This window comes from Nerophis lumbriciformis, linkage group LG07 (assembly GCF_033978685.3).
Source record: "Nerophis lumbriciformis linkage group LG07, RoL_Nlum_v2.1, whole genome shotgun sequence".
In the NCBI taxonomy this organism is placed as follows: Eukaryota; Metazoa; Chordata; class Actinopteri; order Syngnathiformes; family Syngnathidae; genus Nerophis; species Nerophis lumbriciformis.
Window position 1 is genome coordinate 51,920,405 of NC_084554.2, and position 21,118 is coordinate 51,941,522.

At 34.0% G+C, this 21,118-nt stretch overlaps 1 protein-coding gene and 1 long non-coding RNA gene across 2 annotated transcripts; both read left to right on the forward strand.

Annotated features, from left to right (window-relative positions):
• Positions 1-315: 315 nt before the first annotated feature.
• zic4 (zic family member 4) lies at positions 316-13,644 on the forward strand. The gene is made up of 2 exons (XM_061964879.2): positions 316-1,848; positions 11,578-13,644. Exons 1-2 carry the CDS (start codon positions 915-917, stop codon positions 11,991-11,993), a joined length of 1,350 nt encoding a protein of 449 aa, XP_061820863.1. The 5' UTR covers positions 316-914; the 3' UTR covers positions 11,994-13,644.
• Positions 13,645-14,473: 829 nt separating this feature from the next.
• Positions 14,474-15,442, forward strand: LOC140678948 (uncharacterized). Its single transcript, XR_012050530.1, has 2 exons — positions 14,474-14,672; positions 14,945-15,442. It is a non-coding gene; the product is annotated as an uncharacterized lncRNA (long non-coding RNA).
• Positions 15,443-21,118: the final 5,676 nt, after the last annotated feature.

The window sequence follows — 21,118 nt, forward strand, 5'->3', positions numbered from 1 at the left end:
TGGAAGTTGGAAAGCTAACGTTTCACTTTCTCCTGGAAAGTGTGTGTGTGTGTGTGTGTGAGTGTGTGTGAAAACCTTGTGGCTTGTAGAATTTATCAAGTGGGATTTGCGGCAGGAACCTGTGGAGGGGGAAAAAAAAAAAAAAAAAAAAAAAAAAAAAAGGCCGTGCAGGAGTTGGAGATGTCAGTCATTAAAAAATGTAACACACTTCCTGCGACTTGCACTTCCGTCCTTTGCCAACTCGCCCGTGTTTAAAGCGCGTGCTCGCTGCGTCTCACACGACCAACAGGTGGCAAAACAAAAATATGACACTTTTATTATATGACAGCTGAAAAGACAATTGATGACGTCACCTGCTTCATTTAAAATGAAACAAGTTTACCAAGTTATATTAACACGTTCATGTTGGATATTTCAATGTATCATTGAAATAACATCAGATTTGTGTTGAGCAACCTCCGCCAAGGCGACTTTCCCCGCGAGTATCAACATTATTATGTGAATATTTCATCAAAAAGGAGATGAACTTTCCGTTTCGCGGCAAACTTTCCCGTTCTCCCGGGTTTGCCTGAAGGCACCGCGCATGCGCGCTGGCGCCCGCGCTGTCAGCGAGACTTTTTTTTTTCTTTTTTTTTTTTTTCTTGCGGTTTTGGAAGCTGTCAGCGGTGACGTCAATCAGGCAGTTCTGACCAATTAGAGGCCAGCCTGATTGTAGGGGGGGGGGGGCAACGCGCGCTATTCTCCCCGCGTGTGCGTCCCGCTGCTTCCCGCAACTTTTATCAACTTTTTTTTTTTTTTTTTCCTCCCGAACGCGCGCGCGCCGCGATTAAAACGTATTCGTCACCGCCGCCGTCGCCGTCGTCGTCGTCGTCGTCGTCGTCGTCGTTGGGCCCCGCTGCTGCCGCGCGCGCGTAATGAGCGCGGCGGACGCGCCGCGATGGACGTGCGCGGGGAACGCGGCGCTGAGATTAGCGTGGCCGGCGGGGGCTCCGCGCCGCCGCCATCATCACCACCCGGCCCCTTGGAGCGTGACAGGCGTCCCGGGGTTCGGCAGCCATCCGCGCTCAATGGCTGACGCGCACCCTGGGGAGATGAGTGCGGAACCCCGCCTGGGGCCGAGTCCATTCGGGCCAGAACACATGGGGCACTCGGCGGCCCTCAAAATCCGCCCAGCCCACCATTACCCTCCTCCTCAGCCGCGGCGGCAGCACATGGCAGGCCACAGTCCGACGTTCGGCGCCTACTCCATGACGCAGGCTCTGGCGGCGGCGGGTCGGAGCCACCCAACCCCGCTCGGCCACGGCGTGTTCGTGTCGGCGACGGGTGGGTACACGCCCGCGCACTACCACCACGCGGACTTCCACCACGACCCGGCGCCGGACGCGCAAATACGCCTGGGACTACCGGCGGACGCGTACGCGCCGGCGGACCCCTTCTCCGCGCCGCCGCTGCACAACTACGCGGGACTCAACCTCAACCTGGGCGCGCAGACCACCAACGCCACCGGCGCTTTCTTCCGGTACATGCGGCAGCCCATCAAGCGGGAGCTCATCTGCAAGTGGACCGGCGGCGGCGGTGGTAGCCGCCTCTGCTCCAAGACCTACGGGACCATGCACGAGCTGGTCACGCACGTCACCGTGGAGCACGTGGGCGGACCGGAGCACGCCGACCACGTCTGCCGGTGGGAGGACTGTCCCCGGGAGGGCAAGCCCTTCAAGGCCAAGTACAAGCTCGTCAACCACATCCGCGTCCACACCGGGGAGAAACCCTTCCCCTGTCCCTTCCCGGGCTGCGGGAAAGTCTTCGCGCGCTCGGAAAACCTGAAAATCCACAAAAGGACGCACACCGGTCAGTAAATAATCTGCAACATGTTCATCGTGCCGGGAGGGGGGGGCAGAGCGGGAGGGGGGTAGGGGGGGGGGTGGGGGGTGGGGTGGTTTATGGCGGCTCGCTCGTGCGTTTGACGTTTTGACCTTTTCTTGTTGTTTACATCGACTAAAGGTGTCGGTCACGCGCACGCACAATACGGTAAATACATGCTTGTGGATTTTACACTTGCACGCCCCCCTCATATATACATATATACATATATACATACATATATATATATATATATATATATACACGCACACATACATATATACATATATACATATATATAAGCACACATACATATATACACACATACGCACACATACATATATACACACATACGCACACATACATATATACACACATACGTACACTTACATACATACGCACACATACATATATACATACATATGCACACATACATATATACATACATATGCACATATACATATATACATACATATATGTATATGCAAAGGTATAGGTCAAAAATGTAAATGTCCCAAAACTTTAAAAAACAACAAAAACGTTGTCATGGCAACATCACGTGTTCAGTAGAACATCACTTATTTATTAAGTCAACTTTTAAAAAAAAAACGTTATTGTCATGGCAACATGCTGCAGGTGACTCTGAATAATCGACGTTTAATATTCATATATTTTGCTGATTTTTTTTTTTTTTTTTTTTTTTTAAACTTAAAAAAACAACTTTATTGTCATGGCAACACGCGAGTCACGAGCATAAGGTGACACTAAATAATCAACATTTGGCACATCATTTCAGTAGAACATCACTTATTTATTAAGTCAACTTTTTAAAAAAAACGTTATTGTCATGGCAACATGCTGCAGGTGACTCTGAATAATCGACGTTTAATATTCATATATTTGCTGATTTTTTTTGTTATAATTAAAAAAAAAACTTTATTGTCATGGCAACACGCGAGTCGCGTGCATAAAGTGACACTAAATAATGCACATTTAGCACATCATTTATTATTCATATTTGCTAATATATATATATATATATATATATGTATATATATAAATTGTCCCATAACTTTTAAAAACTTCATTGTCATGGCAACATACTGCAGGTGACGCTAAATAATGAACATTTAACACACAATTTCAATAGAATATCACTTATTTATTATTCATATTTGCCGGAATTTTTTTTTTTTTTTTAACTTAAAAAAAACAACTTTATTGTCATGGCAACACGCGAGTCACGAGCATAAGGTGACACTAAATAATCAACATTTGGCACATCATTTCAGTAGAATGTCATTTATTTATTATTAATATATTTGCTGATTTTTTTTTTGTTAAACTTAAAAACAAAACTTTATTGTCATGGCAACACGCGAGTCGCGTGCATAAAGTGACACTAAATAATGCACATTTAGCACATAATTTATTATTCATATTTGCTAATATATATATATATATATATATATATATATATATATAAATCGTCCCATAACTTTTAAAAACTTCATTGTCATGGCAACATACTGCAGGTGACGCTAAATAATGAACATTTAACACACAATTTCAATAGAATATCACTTATTTATTATTCATATTTGCTGGAGAATTTTTATTTTTTTTTTAACTTAAAAAAACAAACACTTTATTGTCATGGCAACACGCGAGTCACGTGCATAAGGTGACACTAAATAATGCACATTTAGCACATCATTTCAGCAGACTATCACTCATTTATTATTCATATGCTAAAAAAATATATATATAAATATAAAAATCGTCCCAAAACTTTTAAAAACTTCATTGCCATGGCAACATACTGCAGGTGATACTATATAATGAACATTTAACACACAATTTCAATAGAATAACACTTATTTATTATTCAAATATTTACAGATTTTTTTTTTTTTTAAACTTAAAAACAACCTTTATTGTCATGGCAACACGCAAGTCACGTGCATACGGTGACACTAAATAATGCACATTTAGCACATAATTTCAGCAGAATATCACTTATTTATTATTGATATTTGCTCAAAAAAAAAATATATATAAAAATTGTCCCACTTATTTACTATTCATATTTAAAAAAAAAAAAAAAAAATTAAAAATATATATATATACATAAATCGTCCCAAAACTTTTAAAACAACTTTATTGTCATGACAACACGCGAGTCACGTGCATAAGGTGACACTGAATAATCAACATTTCACACATAAATAAGTGATATTCTATTGTAATTATTATTCATATTTGCTGGGTTTTTTTTGTTTTTTTTAATCGTCCCAAAACTTTTATAAACTTTATTGTCATGGCAACATACTGCAGGTGACACTAAAAAAAAATAATAAAAAAAAATCAACATTTATATTATTATTTGCTGGGAAAAAATAAAAATAAAATAAGTAAATCGTCCCAAAAGTTTAAAAAACGTTATTGTCATGGCAACACGCGAGTCACGCGCACAAGGTGACATTAAATAATGTAAATTTAACCCATCATTTCAGTCAAATATCACTTATTTATTATTTATATTTGCTGAAAAAAAATGTAAATGTCCCAAAACTTTTAAAAACTTTATTGTCATGGCAACACCCGAGTCACGTCCGTAAATATTCATCATTTCAAAAGAGTATCACTTATTTATTAGTCATATATGCACAAAAAAAATGTTAAATGTCCCAAAACTTTTAAAAACGTTATTGTCATGGCAACACCCGAGTCACGTGCATAAGGTGACACTAAATATTAATCATTTCAAAACAATATCACTTATTTACTAGTCATATATGCACAAAAAAATTGTTAAATGTCCCAAAAAATGTTAAAAACTTTATTGTCATGGCAACACCCGAGTCACGTGCATAAGGTGACACTAAATATTCATCATTTCAAAAGAATATCACTTATTTATTAGTCATATATGCACAAAAAAATTGTTAAATGTCCCAAAACTTTAAATAACTGTATTGTCATGGCAACGCCCGAGTTACGTGCATAAAGTGGCACTAAATAATCAACATTTAACACATCATTTTAATATAATATCACTTATTTATTAGTCATATATGCACAAAAAAATGGTTAAATGTCCCAAAACTTTTAAAAACTTTATTGTCATGGCAACACCCGAGTCACGTGCACAAGGTGACACTAAATAATGTATATTCAACACATAATTTCAGTCAAATATCACTTATTTATTATTTATATTTGCTGAAAAAAAAATGTAAAAATGTCCCAATACTTTTAAAAAGTTTATTGTCATGGCAACATACTGCAGGTGACACTAAAAAAATAAATAAATCAACATTTAACGCATACTTTCAATAGAATATAACTTATTTATATTATTATTTGCTGGGGAAAAAATAAAAATAAAATAAGTAAATCGTCCCAAAAGTTTAAAAAACGTTATTGTCATGGCAACACGCGAGTCACGTGCACAAGGTGACACTAAATAATGTATATTTAACACATAATTTCTGTCAAATATCACTTATTTATTATTTATATTTGCTGAAAATTTTTAAAAAAAATGTCCCAATACTTTTAAAAACTTTATTGTCATGGCAACACGCGAGTCACGTGCATAAAGTGACACTAAATAATCCTCATTTCAAAATTAGTCATATATGCACAAAAACAATTTTTTTAAATGTCCCAAAACTTTTAAAAACTTTATTGTCATGGCAACACCCGAGTCACGTGCACAAAGTGACACTAAATAATCAACATTTAGCACATCATTTTAATATAATATCACTTATTTATTAGTCATATATGCACAAAAAAAATAGTTAAATGTCCCAAAACTTTTAAAAACTTTATTGGCATGGCAACACCTGAGTTACGTGCATAAGGTGACACTAAATATTCATCATTTCAAAACAATATCACTTATTTACTAGTCATATATGCACAAAAAAATTGTTAAATGTCCCCAAAAATGTTAAAAACTTTATTGTCATGGCAACACCCGAGTCACGTGCATAAAGTGGCACTAAATAATCAACATTTAACACATCATTTTAATATAATATCACTTATTTATTAGTCATATATGCACAAAAAAATTGTTAAATGTCCCAAAACTTTTAAAAACGTTATTGTCATGGCAACACCCGAGTCACGTGCATAAGGTGACACTAAATATTCATTATTTCAAAACAATATCACTTATTTACTAGTCATATATGCACAAAAAAATTGTTAAATGTCCCAAAACTTTTAAAAACTTTATTGTCATGGCAACACTCGAGTTACGTGCATCAAGTGGCACTAAATAATCAACATTTAACACATCATTTTAATATAATATCACTTATTTATTAGTCATATATGCACAAAAAAAATGTTAAATGTCCCAAAACTTTTAAAAACGTTATTGTCATGGCAACACCCGAGTCACGTGCATAAAGTGGCACTAAATAATCAACATTTAACACATCATTTTAATATAATATCACTTATTTATTAGTCATATATGCACACATTTTTTTTAAATGTCCCAAAACCTTTAAAAACTTTATTGTCATGGCAACACCCGAGTCACGTGCACAAGGTGACACTAAATAATGTATATTTAACACATAATTTCAGTCAAATATCACTTATTTATTATTTATATTTGCTGAAAAAAAAAAAAGTAAAAATGTCCCAATACTTTTAAAAACTTTATTGTCATGGCAACACGCGAGTCACGTGCATAAAGTGACACTAAATAATCCTCATTTCAAAATTAGTCATATATGCACAAAAACAATTTTTTTAAATGTCCCAAAACTTTTAAAAACTTTATTGTCATGGCAACACCCGAGTCACGTGCACAAAGTGACACTAAATAATCAACATTTAGCACATAATTTTAATATATCACTCATATTATTCATATTTGCTGACCCAAAAAAAAAAAAAAAAGATCCAACGTGTTAAACTTTCAGTAACTTCATTGTCATGGCAACACGCCAGTCACGTGATATGCATTTAGCACAAAAACAACACCTACTAATGTCAAGAGAATATCGGACGTAAATGTGTTTTTTTTTTTAATGTTTAAAGCCCAAACGTGTGCTTACGGTGGAGGGGGTGCGGGGGGGTCCTTAGGTTAGTGTGTGGCCCCTGGGGGTCTTCTCCTGCTTTCTTGTAGACATTAATATCCTTGATTAGGTTCCATCAAGCCAACAGCAGAAGGTCAAATTGATATTCATAAAGTGGCAAGTGTAATTAGACAGAGGCAATTAGTTATTCATAAAGCAGCTCTTCATTCCCGCGTTAATTTATTCACACTGTCCTTTCCGGCCGCGCGCGCGCGCGCGCACGCCCGCACGCACGCGCATGACGTGGCAATCAATTAGTCGGCATTAGTGGAGGAAAGAGCAACATATACGTGGAGATTAGCATATACAAGACACCTGTGCGCGGGGAAGTGGCCCGCGATGCATTTTTTTAATCCCCCTCAGAGGGAGAGTCGATTAAAAAGAACAACATGTAAACAGGATCGGACTTTCATAAAAAGTGTAACGACCCACAGAGGACTTCATCAGGTATGAAATGTGGACTCGATAGGGGGAGGAACATTCCATATGTTTCACAACACACACACACACACACACACACACACACACACACACACGGTTTAGGGTTGTTTTTTTTTAGTTACTAACACATAAAAGTATGTTTTTCAATTAATTAGGCTTTAAAAAAAATGTATTTAAATGTATTTTTAACCCACAAAATATTGAAGGATTCAATTGAGGACCTTTATTGTGAAATCTAGTCTTTCGACATGTTTAAGAAAAATATTTTTGCACAGTTTATTTGGTTTTTATTAACGCAACACATAGCCGTCTTTACATTTATTACATATAACAATGAATAATTGTTAAATATGAACATTGTTTTGAAGTCCATATATATGTATGTATGTATATTTATATATGAAAAAAAAAAAAATATATATATATATATGTGTGTGTGTGTATGTATATATGTGTGTGTATATATGTACATGTATATGTATATATGTGTGTGTATATATGTATATATATATATATATATATATATATATATATATATATATATACATGTATGTATGTGTATATATGAATATACATATATATATATGTGTGTGTATATATGTATATGTATATATATATACATGTATGTATGTGTATATATGTATATTTGAATATATATATATATATATCATCATCAGTATATATATATATATATATATATATATATATATATATATATATATATATATATATATATATATATATATATCCTACAACTAATAATACATTGTTGCACTTAATGGCCTTCAAACTAAAAGTTCATATTTAAAGATTGGGGACTTCCGGCGGAAATTAGCTTTAGGCCAAAATCTGACATGTTTACATATTATTTATATGTGCTTTGATTATTTTTAATTAAGAATACTATATATATATATATATATATATATATATATATATATATATATATATATATATATATATATATATATATAGAATACTATATATATATAAATAATACTATGAATATACATATATATATGTGTGTGTATATATGTATATGTATATATATACATGGATGTATGTGTATATATGTATATATATATATATATTTATACAGTATATATACTGATGATATATATATATATATATATATATATATATATATATGTATATTTGAATATATATATATATATATATATATATATATATATATATATATATACATATATATATATATATATATATATATATATATATATATATATATATATATATCCTACAACTAATAATACATTGTTGCACTTAATGGCCTTCAAACTAAAAGTTCATATTTAAAGATTGGGGACTTCCGGCGGAAATTAGCTTTATAGTATTCTATATATATATATATATATATATATATATATATATATATATATATATATATATATATATATATATATATATATATATATATATATATATAGTATTCTTAATTAAAAATAATCAAAGCACATATAAATAATATGTAAACATGTCAGATTTTGGCCTAATAATATATATATATATATATATATATATATATATATATATATATATATATATATATATATATATATATATATATATTTATTTATATATATATAGTATTCTTAATTAAAAATAATCAAAGCACATATAAATAATATGTAAACATGTCATGATTTTGGCCTGAAGCTAATTTCCGCCGGAAGTCCCCAAACTTTAAATATGAACTTTTAGTTTGAAGGCCAATAAGTGCAACAATGTATTATTAGTTGTAGGATGACGTCACATTCATGTGAATGTACAACTTTAAATATGCAGTTTGAAGTCCATCAGTGCAACATTTATGAAATAATGTTACTGTAGGATGATGACGTCATATCTGTATGCATATCAAATATTTTTTAATGTCATATATATGTCATTAAAAAAATATATAGTTTTTTTTTTAATTGCATTCTTGATGAAAAATAGTGACAGCACATATTAATGATATGCAAAACATGTCAAATTGTGTCCAAAGGTTCAATTCCGCCAGACTTTAAATATGAGCTTTTAGTTTGAAGTCCATTAAGTACAGCAATTTATTATTAGTTGTAGGATGACATCACATTCATACGCATGTCAACTGAATGTATAACTTTAAATATAGAGTTTGAAGTCCATCGGTACAACGTTTATGAAATAATGTTACTGTAGGATGATGATGTCATATCTGTATGCATATCAAATATTTTTATATGACATGTATATATATATATATATGTGTGTGTGTGTGTGTTTGTTTATATTCTTGATGAAAAATAGTGACATCGCATATTAATAAACAAATAATATGTCAGGTTTCCACCGGAAGTCCCCCGGACTTTAAAAATATGAACTTTTATTTTGAAGGCGCAGCAATGTATTATTACTTGTAGGATGACGTCACAGTCATGTGAATGTACAACTTTAAATTCGCAGTTTGAAAACCATCCATGCAACATTTATGAAATAATGTTACTGTGGGATGATGACGTCATATCTGTATGCATATCCAAAAATATATATTTTAATGACATAAATATATCATTTAAAAAATATATAGATTTTTTTTCATTTTATTCTTGATGAAAAATAGTGATATCACATATTAATAATATGTAAACACGTCAGGTTTCCGCCGGAAGTCCCCGGACTTTAAAAATATGAACTTTTATTTTGAAGGCGCAGCAATTAAGTGCAGCAATGTATTATTAGTTGTAGGATGACGTCACAGTCATGTGAATGCACAACTTTAAATATGCAGTTTGAAAACCATCCATGCGACATTTATGAAATAATGTTGCTGTAGGATGATGACGTCATATCTGTATGCATATCCAAAAATATATATTTTAATGACATAAATATGTCATTTTAAACAAATATAGATTTTTTTTTTCAATGATATTCTTGATGAAAAATAGTGACAGCACATATTAATGATATGCAAACATTTTCAGATTGTGTCCAAAGGCTCAATTCCGCCGGAAGTCCCCAGACTTTAAATATGAGCTTTTAGTTTGAAGGCCATTAAGTACAACAATTTATTATTAGTTGTAGGATGACGTCACATTCATACGCATGTCAACTGAATGTATAACTTTAAATATAGAGTTTGAAGTCCATCAGTACAACGTTTATGAAATAATGTTACTGTAGGATGATGATGTCATATCTGTATGCATATCAAATATTTTTATATCACATGTATATATATATACATATATATATATATATATATATATATATATATATATATATATAATGTGTGTGTGTGTGTGTGTTTGTTTATATTCTTGATAAAAAAATAGTGACATCGCATATTAATAAACAAATAATATGTCAGGTTTCCACCGGAAGTCCCCCGGCCTTTAAAAATATGAACTTTTATTTTGAAGGTGCAGCCATGTATTATTAGTTGTAGGATGACGTCACAGTCATGTGAATGTACAACTTTAAATATGCAGTTTGAAAACCATCCGTGCAACATTTATGAAATAATGTTACTGCAGGATGATGACGTCATATCTGTATGCATATCCAAAAATATATATTTTAATGACATAAATATATCATTTTAAAAAAATATAGATTTTTTTTCATTTTATTCTTGATGAAAAATAGTGAGAGCACATATTAATAATATGTAAACATGTCAGGTTTCCGCCGGAAGTCCCCGGACTTTAAAAATATGAACTTTTATTTTGAAGGTGCAGCCATGTATTATTAGTTGTAGGATGACGTCACAGTCATGTGAATGTACAACTTTAAATATGCAGTTTGAAAACCATCCATGCAACATTTATGAAATAATGTTACTGTAGGATGATGACGTCATATCTGTATGCATATCCAAAAATATATATTTTAATGACATAAATAAGTCATTTTAAACAAATATAGATTTTTTTTTTCAATGATATTCTTGATGAAAAATAGTGAGAGCACATATTAAGTATAAATATGAACTTTTAATTTGAAGGCCATTAAGTGCGGCAATGTATTATTAGTTGCATGATGACGTCACAGTCATGTGGATGCACAACTTTAAATATGCACTTTGAAGTCCATTCATGCAACATTTATGAAATAATGTTGCTGCAGGATGATGACGTCACATGAGTCAAAAAGCAATGTGTGTGTCGTCCCCCCCACGCAGGAGAGAAGCCGTTCCGGTGCGAGTTCACCGGATGCGAGCGTCGCTTCGCCAACAGCAGCGACCGGAAGAAGCACAGTCACGTGCACACCAGCGACAAGCCGTACACGTGCAAAGTGCGCGGCTGCGACAAGTCGTACACGCACCCGTCGTCCCTGCGCAAGCACATGAAGGCGCACTGCAAGTCCCCGCCGCCCAGCTCCGGGTACGAGTCCTCCACGCCCTCCCTGCTCTCGCCCTCCTCAGACCCGGGCCGGGAGGCGGCGGCGGCGGCGGCGGCGGCGGCCTCCTCCGCGGCCTCCTCGGGGCCCGCCAACCTGAGCGAGTGGTACGTGTGTCACAGCTCCGGGGCCAGCGGGGGCCACAGCGGAGGCTCCACGCCGGAGGGGCCCCACTACCGGAGTCAGGACGCCTTTTAGACTTTGGACCTGCTGCCTGAAAACAAACATTTGTGTCGTGATTGTCTTTTTTTTTTTTTTGTAAATACTCTTAACTTATTTTTCCAGCTGGTTTTGTATCCAACGGACCAAAGTTGTACATTTTTTTTTGTAACCTTTTTTTTTGGTCCGTTTTGTACGTTTGATGAGCAGAAGCTTTATTTTTGACTTTGGATCGAAACAAAAGCGAATCGTTTTATTGTCCCTCGCAGCGCGCACCGAACTGCCTTGTCGTTTGTCACTATTTTCAATAAACCTTGACAAATCCGAGTCAAAACGGACTCTTTTAGCTTTTTTTCAACACTTGTCCTGTTTATTTACATTTTCCCCGTCCTTCGGCCGCCTTTTATTGTTACTATTTTATTCATATTTGCCGGAAAAAAATATGTTAAATTGTCCAAAAACTTAAAAAAAAAATATTTTAATGGCAACACGCGAGTCACGTGACACTAAATAATGTAGATTTAACACAATTTATAATTTCAACAGAATATCACTGATGTTATTCATATTTTTGACTGCGAATCGAATCGTTTTTGTTGGCCCTCCTAGCGCGCACCGAACTGCCTTGTCGTTTGTCACTATTTTCAATAAACCTTGACAAATCCGATTAAAAACTGACTCCCTTGGCTTTTTTTCAACACTTTTCGTCTTTAATTACATTTTCCCCGTCCTTCGGCTGCCTTTATTTTTTAAATTTTATTCATATTTGCTGGAAAAAAATATGTGAATTGTCCAAAAAAAACACCTTTTATTGTCATGGCAACACGCGTGCATAAAGTGACACTAAATCAACACATCATTTCAATAGAATATTATTTCTAAGTCATATTTGCAAAAAAATAAATAAAACATTTGTAAATTGTCCCAAAACTTTGAAAAACTGTATTGTCATGGCAACACGCGAGTCACGTGACACTAAATCATGTACATTTAAAACAATAACTTATCATTTCAACTGAATATAACTCATATTCATATTTGCTGAAAAAAATATATAAATTGTCCAAAAATCAAAATTTAACGCATAATTTCAATAGAATATCACTTATTAGTCATATTTGCAAAAACAATTAAATAAACATTTTTAAATGTCCCAAACTTTGAAAAACTTTATTGTCATGGCAACACGCCAGTCACGTGCATAAGGTGTATATATAATCAACACATAATTTCAATAGAATATCACTTATTTATTAGTCATATTTGCAAAAAAAATAAAATTTACATCTCCCAAAACTTTGAAAAACTTAATTGTCATGGCAACACGCGAGTCACGTGACACTAAATCATGTACATTTGACACAATAACTTATCATTTCAACAGAATATCACTCATATTATTCATATTTGCTGACAAAAAATATGTAAATTGTCCAAAAAACTTTGTTGTCATGGCAACACCCCAGTCACGTGCATAAGGTGACACTAAATCAACACATCATTTCAATAGAATATTATTTCTAAGTCATATTTGCAAAAAAATAAATAAAGCATTTATAAATTGTCCCAACACTTTGAAAAACTGTATTGTCATGGCAACACGCGAGTCACGTGACACTAAATCATGTACATTTAAAACAATAACTTATCATTTCAACAGAATATCACTCATATTATTCATATTTGCTGAAAAAAATATATGAATTTCAATAGAATATCACTTATTTATTAGTTATAGTTGCAAAAAAAAATGTAAACGTCCCAAAAACTTTGAAAAACTTTATTGTCATGGCAACACGCGAGTCACGTGACCCAAAATCGTGTAGATTTAACTCAATTTATAATTTCAACAGAATATCACTCAATATTATTCATATTTGCTGAAAAAAAAAAATGTAAATAGTCCAAAAAACTTTGTTGTCATGGCAACACGCGAGTCACGTGCATAAATTCACACTAAATAATCAACATTTAACGCATAATTTCAATAGAATATCACTTATTAGTCATATTTGCAAAAAAAAATAAAAAAAGTATAAATGTCCCAAAACTTTGAAAAACTTTATTGTCATGGCAACACGCCAGTCACGTGCATAAGGTGACACTAAATAATCAACACATAATTTCAATAGAATATCACTTATTTATTAGGTATAGTTGCAAAAAAAAAAAGTAAATGTCCCAAAAACTTTGAAAAACTTTATTGTCATGGCAACACGCGAGTCACGTGACCCAAAATCGTGTAGATTTAACACAATTTATAATTTCAACAGAATATCACTCAATATTATTCATATTTGCTGAAAAAAAATATGTAAATCGTCCAAAAAACTTTGTTGTCATGGCAACACGCGAGTCACGTGCATAAGTTCACACTAAATAATCAACATTTAACGCATAATTTCAATAGAATATCACTTATTAGTCATATTTGAAAAAAAAAATAAAAAAAATAAAAACATATATATATATATATATATATATATATATATATATATATATATAAATGTCCCAAAACTTTGAAAAACTTTGTTGTCATGGCAACACGCGAGTCACGTGCATAAGTTCACACCAAATAATCAACATTTAACACATAATTTCAATAGAATATCACTTATTAGTCATATTTGCAAAAAAATAAAAATAAATAAATGTATAAATGTCCCAAAACTTTGAAAAACTTTATTGTCATGGCAACACGCCAGTCACGTGCATAAGGTGACACTAAATAATCAACACATAATTTCAATAGAATATCACTTATTTATTAGGTATAGTTGCAAAAAAAAAATGTAAATGTCCTAAAAACTTTGAAAAACTTTATTGTCATGGCAACACGCGAGTCACGTGACCCAAAATCGTGTAGATTTAACACAATTTATAATTTCAACAGAATATCACTCATTATTATTCATATTTGCTGAAAAAAAAAAAAGTAAATTGTCCAAAAAACTTTGTTGTCATGGCAACACGCGAGTCACGTGCATAAGTTCACACCAAATAATCAACATTTAACACATATTTTCAATAGAATATCACTTATTAGTCATATTTGCAAAAAATAAAATAAAAAAATGGATAAATGTCCCAAACTTTGAAAAACTGTATTGTCATGGCAACACGCCAGTCACGTGCATAAGGTGACACTAAATAATCAACACATAATTTCAATAGAATATCACTTATTTATTAGTTATAGTTGCAAAAAAAAAAATTTAAATGTCCCAAAAACTTTGAAAAACTTTATTGTCATGGCAACACGCGAGTCACGTGACCCAAAATCGTGTAGATTTAACACAATTTATAATTTCAACAGAATATCACTCAATATTATTCATATTTGCTGAAAAAAAATATGTAAATGGTCCAAAAAACTTTGTTGTCGTGGCAACACGCGAGTCACGTGCATAAGTTCACACTAAATAGTCAACATTTAACGCATAATTTCAATAGAATATCACTTATTAGTCATATTTGCAAAAAAATAAATGTATAAATGTCCCAAAACTTTGAAAAACTTTATTGTCATGGCAACACGCCAGTCACGTGCATAAGGTGACACTAAATAATCAACACATAATTTCAATAGAATATCACTTATTTATTAGTTATAGTTGCAAAAAAAAATGTAAATGTCCCAAAAACTTTGAAAAACTTTATTGTCATGGCAACCCTAACCCCCTAACCCTAACCCCCTAACCCTAACCCTAACCCTAACCCTAACCCTAACCCTAACCCTAACCCTAACCCTAACCCTAATCCTAACCCTAACCCTAACCCTAACCCTAACCCCAACACGTGACACTAACCCTAAACTTTATTGTCATAGCAACCCTAACCCTAACCCTAACCCTAACCCTAACCCTAACCCTAACCCTAACCCTAACCTTAACCCTAACCCTGATTTTGGGTCACTTGACCCAAAATCATGTAGATTTAACACAACTTATAATTTCAACAGAATATCACTCAATATTATTCATATTTTTGACTGTGAATCGAAACAAAAGTGCGTGAATCGAATCGTTTTGTTGTCCCTCCGAGCGCGCACCGAACTGCCTTGTCGTTTGTCACTATTTTCAATAAACCTTGACAAATCCGAGTCAAAACGGACTCCCTTGGCTTTTTTTCAACACTTGTCGTGTTTATTTCCATTTTCCCCGTCTTTCGGCCACCTTTAATAACGTTATTATTACATTCATATTTGCTGGAAAAAAATACAAATTGTCCAAAAACTTAAAAAAACTTTATTGTCATGTCAACACGCGAGTCACGTGACCCAAAATCATGTAGATTTAACTCAACTTATAATTTCAACAGAATATGACTCAATATTATTCATATTTTTGACTGTGAATCGAAACAAAAGCGCGTGAATCGAATAATTTTGTTGTCCCTCGCAGCGCGCACCGAACTGCCTTGTCGTTTGTTGCTATTTTCAATAAACCTTGACAAATCCGAGTCAAAACGGACTCCTTTGGCTTTTTTTCAACACTTGTCGTGTTTATTTCTATTTTTCCCGTCCTTCGGCCGCCTTTAATAATGTTATTATTACATTCATATTCGCTGGAAAAAAATTCAGTAAATTGTCCAAAAACTTTAAAAAACTTTATTGTCATGGCAACACGCGAGTCACGTGACCCAAAATCATGTAGATTTAACTCAACTTATAATTTCAACAGAATATCACTCAATATTATTCATATTTTTGACTGTGAATCGAAACAAAAGCGCGTGAATCCAATAATTTTGTTGTCCCTCCGAGTGCGCACCGAACTGCCTTGTCGTTTGTCACTATTTTCAATAAACCTTGACAAATCCGAGTCAAAACGGACTCCCTTGGCTTTTTTTCAACACTTGTCGTGTTTATTTTAATTTTCCCCATCCTTCGGCCACCTTTTATTTTTATTATTTTATTCATATTTGCTGGAAAAAAATATGTTAAATTGTCCAAAAACTTAAAAAAAACTTTATTTTAATGGCAACACACGAGTCACGTGACCCAAAATCATGTAGATTTAACTCAACTTATAATTTCAACAGAATATGACTGATATTATTCATATTTTTGACTGTGAATCGAAACAAAAGCGCGTGAATCGAATCGTTTTGTTGTCCCTCCGAGCGCGCACCGAACTGCCTTGTCGTTTGTCACTATTTTCAATAAACCTTGACAAATCTGAGTCAAAAAAGACTCCTTTGACTTTTGTCTAACACTTATCGAGTTTTTTTCTATTTTTCCCGTCCTTCGGCCGCCTTTAATAATGTTTTTATTATATTCATATTTGCTGGAAAAAAATTCAGTAAATTGTCCAAAAACTTTAAAAAACTTTATTGTCATGGCAACACGCGAGTCACGTGACCCAAAATCGTGTAGATTTAACACAATTTATAATTTCAACAGAATATCACTCATATTATTCATATTTGCTGAAAAAAAAAAGTTAATTGTCCAAAAAACTTTGTTGTCATGGCAACACGCGAGTCACGTGCATAAATTCACACTAAATAATCACCTTTTAACGCATAATTTCAATAGAATATCACTTATTAGTCATATTTGCAAAAAATTAAAAAATGTTTTTTTACAAATGTCCCAAAACTTTGAAAAGCTATATTGTCATGGCAACACGCCAGTCACGTGCATAAGGTGACACTAAATAATCAACACATAATTTCAATAGAATATCACTTATTTATTAGTTATAGTTGCAAAAAAAAAAAAAAAGTAAATGTCCCAAAAACTTTGAAAAACTTTATTGTCATGGCAACACGCGAGTCACGTGACACTAAATCATGTACATTTGACACAATAACTTATCATTTCAACAGAATATCACTCATATTATTCATATTTGCCGACAAAAAATATGTAAATTGTCCAAAAAAACAAAAGCGCGTGAATCGAATCATTTTGTTGTCCCTCTGAGCGCGCACCGAACTGCCTTGTCGTTTGTCACTATTTTCAATAAACCTTGACAAATCCGAGTCAAAACAGACTCCTTTGACTTTTTTCTAACACTTATCGAGTTTTTTTCTATTTTTCCCGTCCTTCGGCCGCCTTTAATAATGTTTTTATTATATTCATATTTGCTGGAAAAAAAAATTCAGTAAATTGTCCCATCATCAACCCGTCCTTGTTGTTGTCCCTCGCAGCGCGCACCGAACTGCCTTGTCGTTTGTCACTATTTCCAATAAACCTTGACAAATCCGAGTCAAAACGGACTCCCTTGGCTTTTTTTCAACACTTTTCGTGTTTATTTTTATTTTTCCCGTCTTTCGGCCACCTTTAATAATTTTATTATTACATTCATATATGCTGGAAAAAAATTCGGTAAATTGTCCAAAAACTTTAAAAAACTTTATTGTCATGTCAACACGCCAGTCACGTGACACTAAATCATGTAGATTTAACACAACTTATAATTTCAACAGAATATGACTGATATTATTCATATTTTTGATTGTGAATCGCGCGTGAATCGAATAATTTTGTTGTCCCTCCGAGCGCGCACCGAACTGCCTTGTCGTTTGTCACTATTTCCAATAAACCTTGACAAATCCGAGTCAAAACGGACTCCCTTGGCTTTTTTTCAACACTTTTCGTGTTTATTTTTATTTTTCTCGTCCTTCGGCCGCCTTTAATAATGTTTTTATTATATTCATATTTGCTGGAAAAAAAAAATCGGTAAATTGTCCCATCATCAACCCGTCCTTGTTGTTGTCCCTCGCAGCGCGCACCGAACTGCCTTGTCGTTTGTCGCTATTTTCAATAAACCTTGACAAAGCCGAGTCAAAACGGACTCCCTTGGCTTTTTTTCAACACTCGTCGTGTTTTTTCTATTTTTCCCGTCTTTCGGCTGCCTTTAATAATGTTTTTATTATATTCATATTTGCTGGAAAAAAAACATGTTAAATTGTCCCATCGAATCAACCCGTCCTTGTTGTTGTTGTCCCTCGCAGCGCGCACCGAACTGCCTTGTCGTTTGTCGCTATTTTCAATAAACCTTGACAAATCTGAGTCAAAACGGACTCCCTTGGCTTTTTTCAACACTTGTCGTGTTTTTTCTATTTTTCCCGTCTTTCGGCCGCCTTTAATAATTTTATTATTGCATTCATATTTGCTGGAAAAAAATTCGGTAAATTGTCCAAAAACTTTAAAAAACTTTATTGTCATGGCAACACGCGAGTCACGTGACCCGAAATCGTGTAGATTTAACACAACTTATAATTTCAACAGAATATGACTGATATTATTCATATTTTTGATTGTGAATCGCGCGTGAATCGAATCGTTTTGTTGTCCCTCCGAGCGAGCACCGAACTGCCTTGTCGTTTGTCGCTATTTTCAATAAACCTTGACAAATCCGAGTCAAAACGGACTCCTTTGGCTTTTTTTCAACACTTGTCGTGTTTATTTACATTTTCCCCGTCTTTCGGCTACCTTTAATAATGTTATTATTACATTCATATTTGCTGGAAAAAAATTCAGTAAATTGTCCAAAAACTTTAAAAAACTTTATTGTCATGGCAACACGCGAGTCACGTGACCCAAAATCGTGTAGATTTAACACAATTTATAATTTCAACAGAATATCACTCAAAATTATTCATATTTTTGACTGTGAATCGAAACAAAAGCGCGTGAATCGAAATTGTTTTGTTGTCCCTCCGAGCGTGCACCGAACTGCCTTGTCGTTTGTCACTATTTTCAATAAACCTTGACAAATCCGAGTCAAAACGGACTCCCTTGGCTTTTTTTCAACACTTGTCGTGTTTATTTCCATTTCCCCCGTCTTTCGGCCACCTTTAATAATTTCATTATTACATTCATATTTGCTGGAAAAAAATCCGGTAAATTGTCCAAAAACTTTAAAAACATTTATTGTCATGGCAACACGCGAGTCACGTAACCCAAAATCGTGTAGATTTAACTCAACTTATAATTTCAACAGAATATGACTGATATTACTCATATTTTTGACTGTGAATCGAAAAAAAAGCTGCGTGAATCGAATAATTTTGTTGTCCCTCCGAGCGCGCACCGAACTGCCTTGTCGTTTGTCACTATTTTCAATAAACTTTGACAAATCCGAGTCAAAACGGACTCCCTTGGCTTTTTTTCAACACTTGTCGTGTTTATTTACATTTCCCCGTCTTTCGGCCGCCTTTAATAATTTTATTATTACATTCATATTTGCTGGAAAAAAATTCGGTAAATTGCCCAAAAACTTTAAAAAACTTTATTGTCATGTCACGTGACCCAAAATCGTGTAGATTTAACACAATTTATAATTTCAACAGAATATCACTCAATATTATTCATATTTTTGACCGTGAATCGAAACAAAAGCGCGTGAATCGAATCGTTTTGTTGTCCCTCCGAGCGCGCACCGAACTGCCTTGTCGTTTGTCACTATTTTCAATAAACCTTGACAAATCCGAGTCAAAACGGACTCCCTTGGCTTTTTTTCAACACTCGTCGTGTTTTTTCTATTTTTCCCGTCTTTCGGCTGCCTTTAATAATGTTTTTATTATATTCATATTTGCTGGAAAAAAATATGGTAAATTGTCCGAAAACTTTAAAAAACTTTATTGTCATGGCAACACGCGAGTCATGTGACCCAAAATCGTGTAGATTTAACACAACTTATAATTTCAACAGAATATCACTCAATATTATTCATATTTTTGACTGTGAATCGAAACAAAAGCGCGTGAATCGAATCGTTTTGTTGTCCCTCCGAGCGCGCACCGAACTGCCTTGTCGTTTGTCGCTATTTTCAATAAACCTTGACAAATCCGAGTCAAAACGGACTCCCTTGGCTTTTTTTCAACACTTGTCGTGTTTATTTACATTTTCCCCGTCCTTCGGCCACCTTTTATTTTAATTTTTTTATTCATATTTGCTGGAAAAAAATATGTTAAATTGTCTAAAAACTTTATTGTCATGGCAACACGCGAGTCACGTGACCCAAAATCATGTAACTTATAATTTCAACAGAATATCACTCAATATTATTCATATTTTTGACTGTGAATCGAAACAAAAGCGCGTGAATCGAATAATTTTGTTGTCCCTCCGAGCGCGCACCGAACTGCCTTGTCGTTTGTCGCTATTTTCAATAAACCTTGACAAATCCGAGTCAAAACGGACTCCCTTG

Excerpts from the sequence above, each read along its gene's own strand:
- zic4 (XM_061964879.2), top strand. The coding sequence starts at position 915 with ATGAGCGCGGCGGACGCGCCGCGATGGACGTGCGCGGGGAACGCGGCG. Across the intron at positions 1,849-11,577 it reads CCACAAAAGGACGCACACCG|GAGAGAAGCCGTTCCGGTGC; the intron begins GTCAGTAAATAA and ends CCCCCCACGCAG.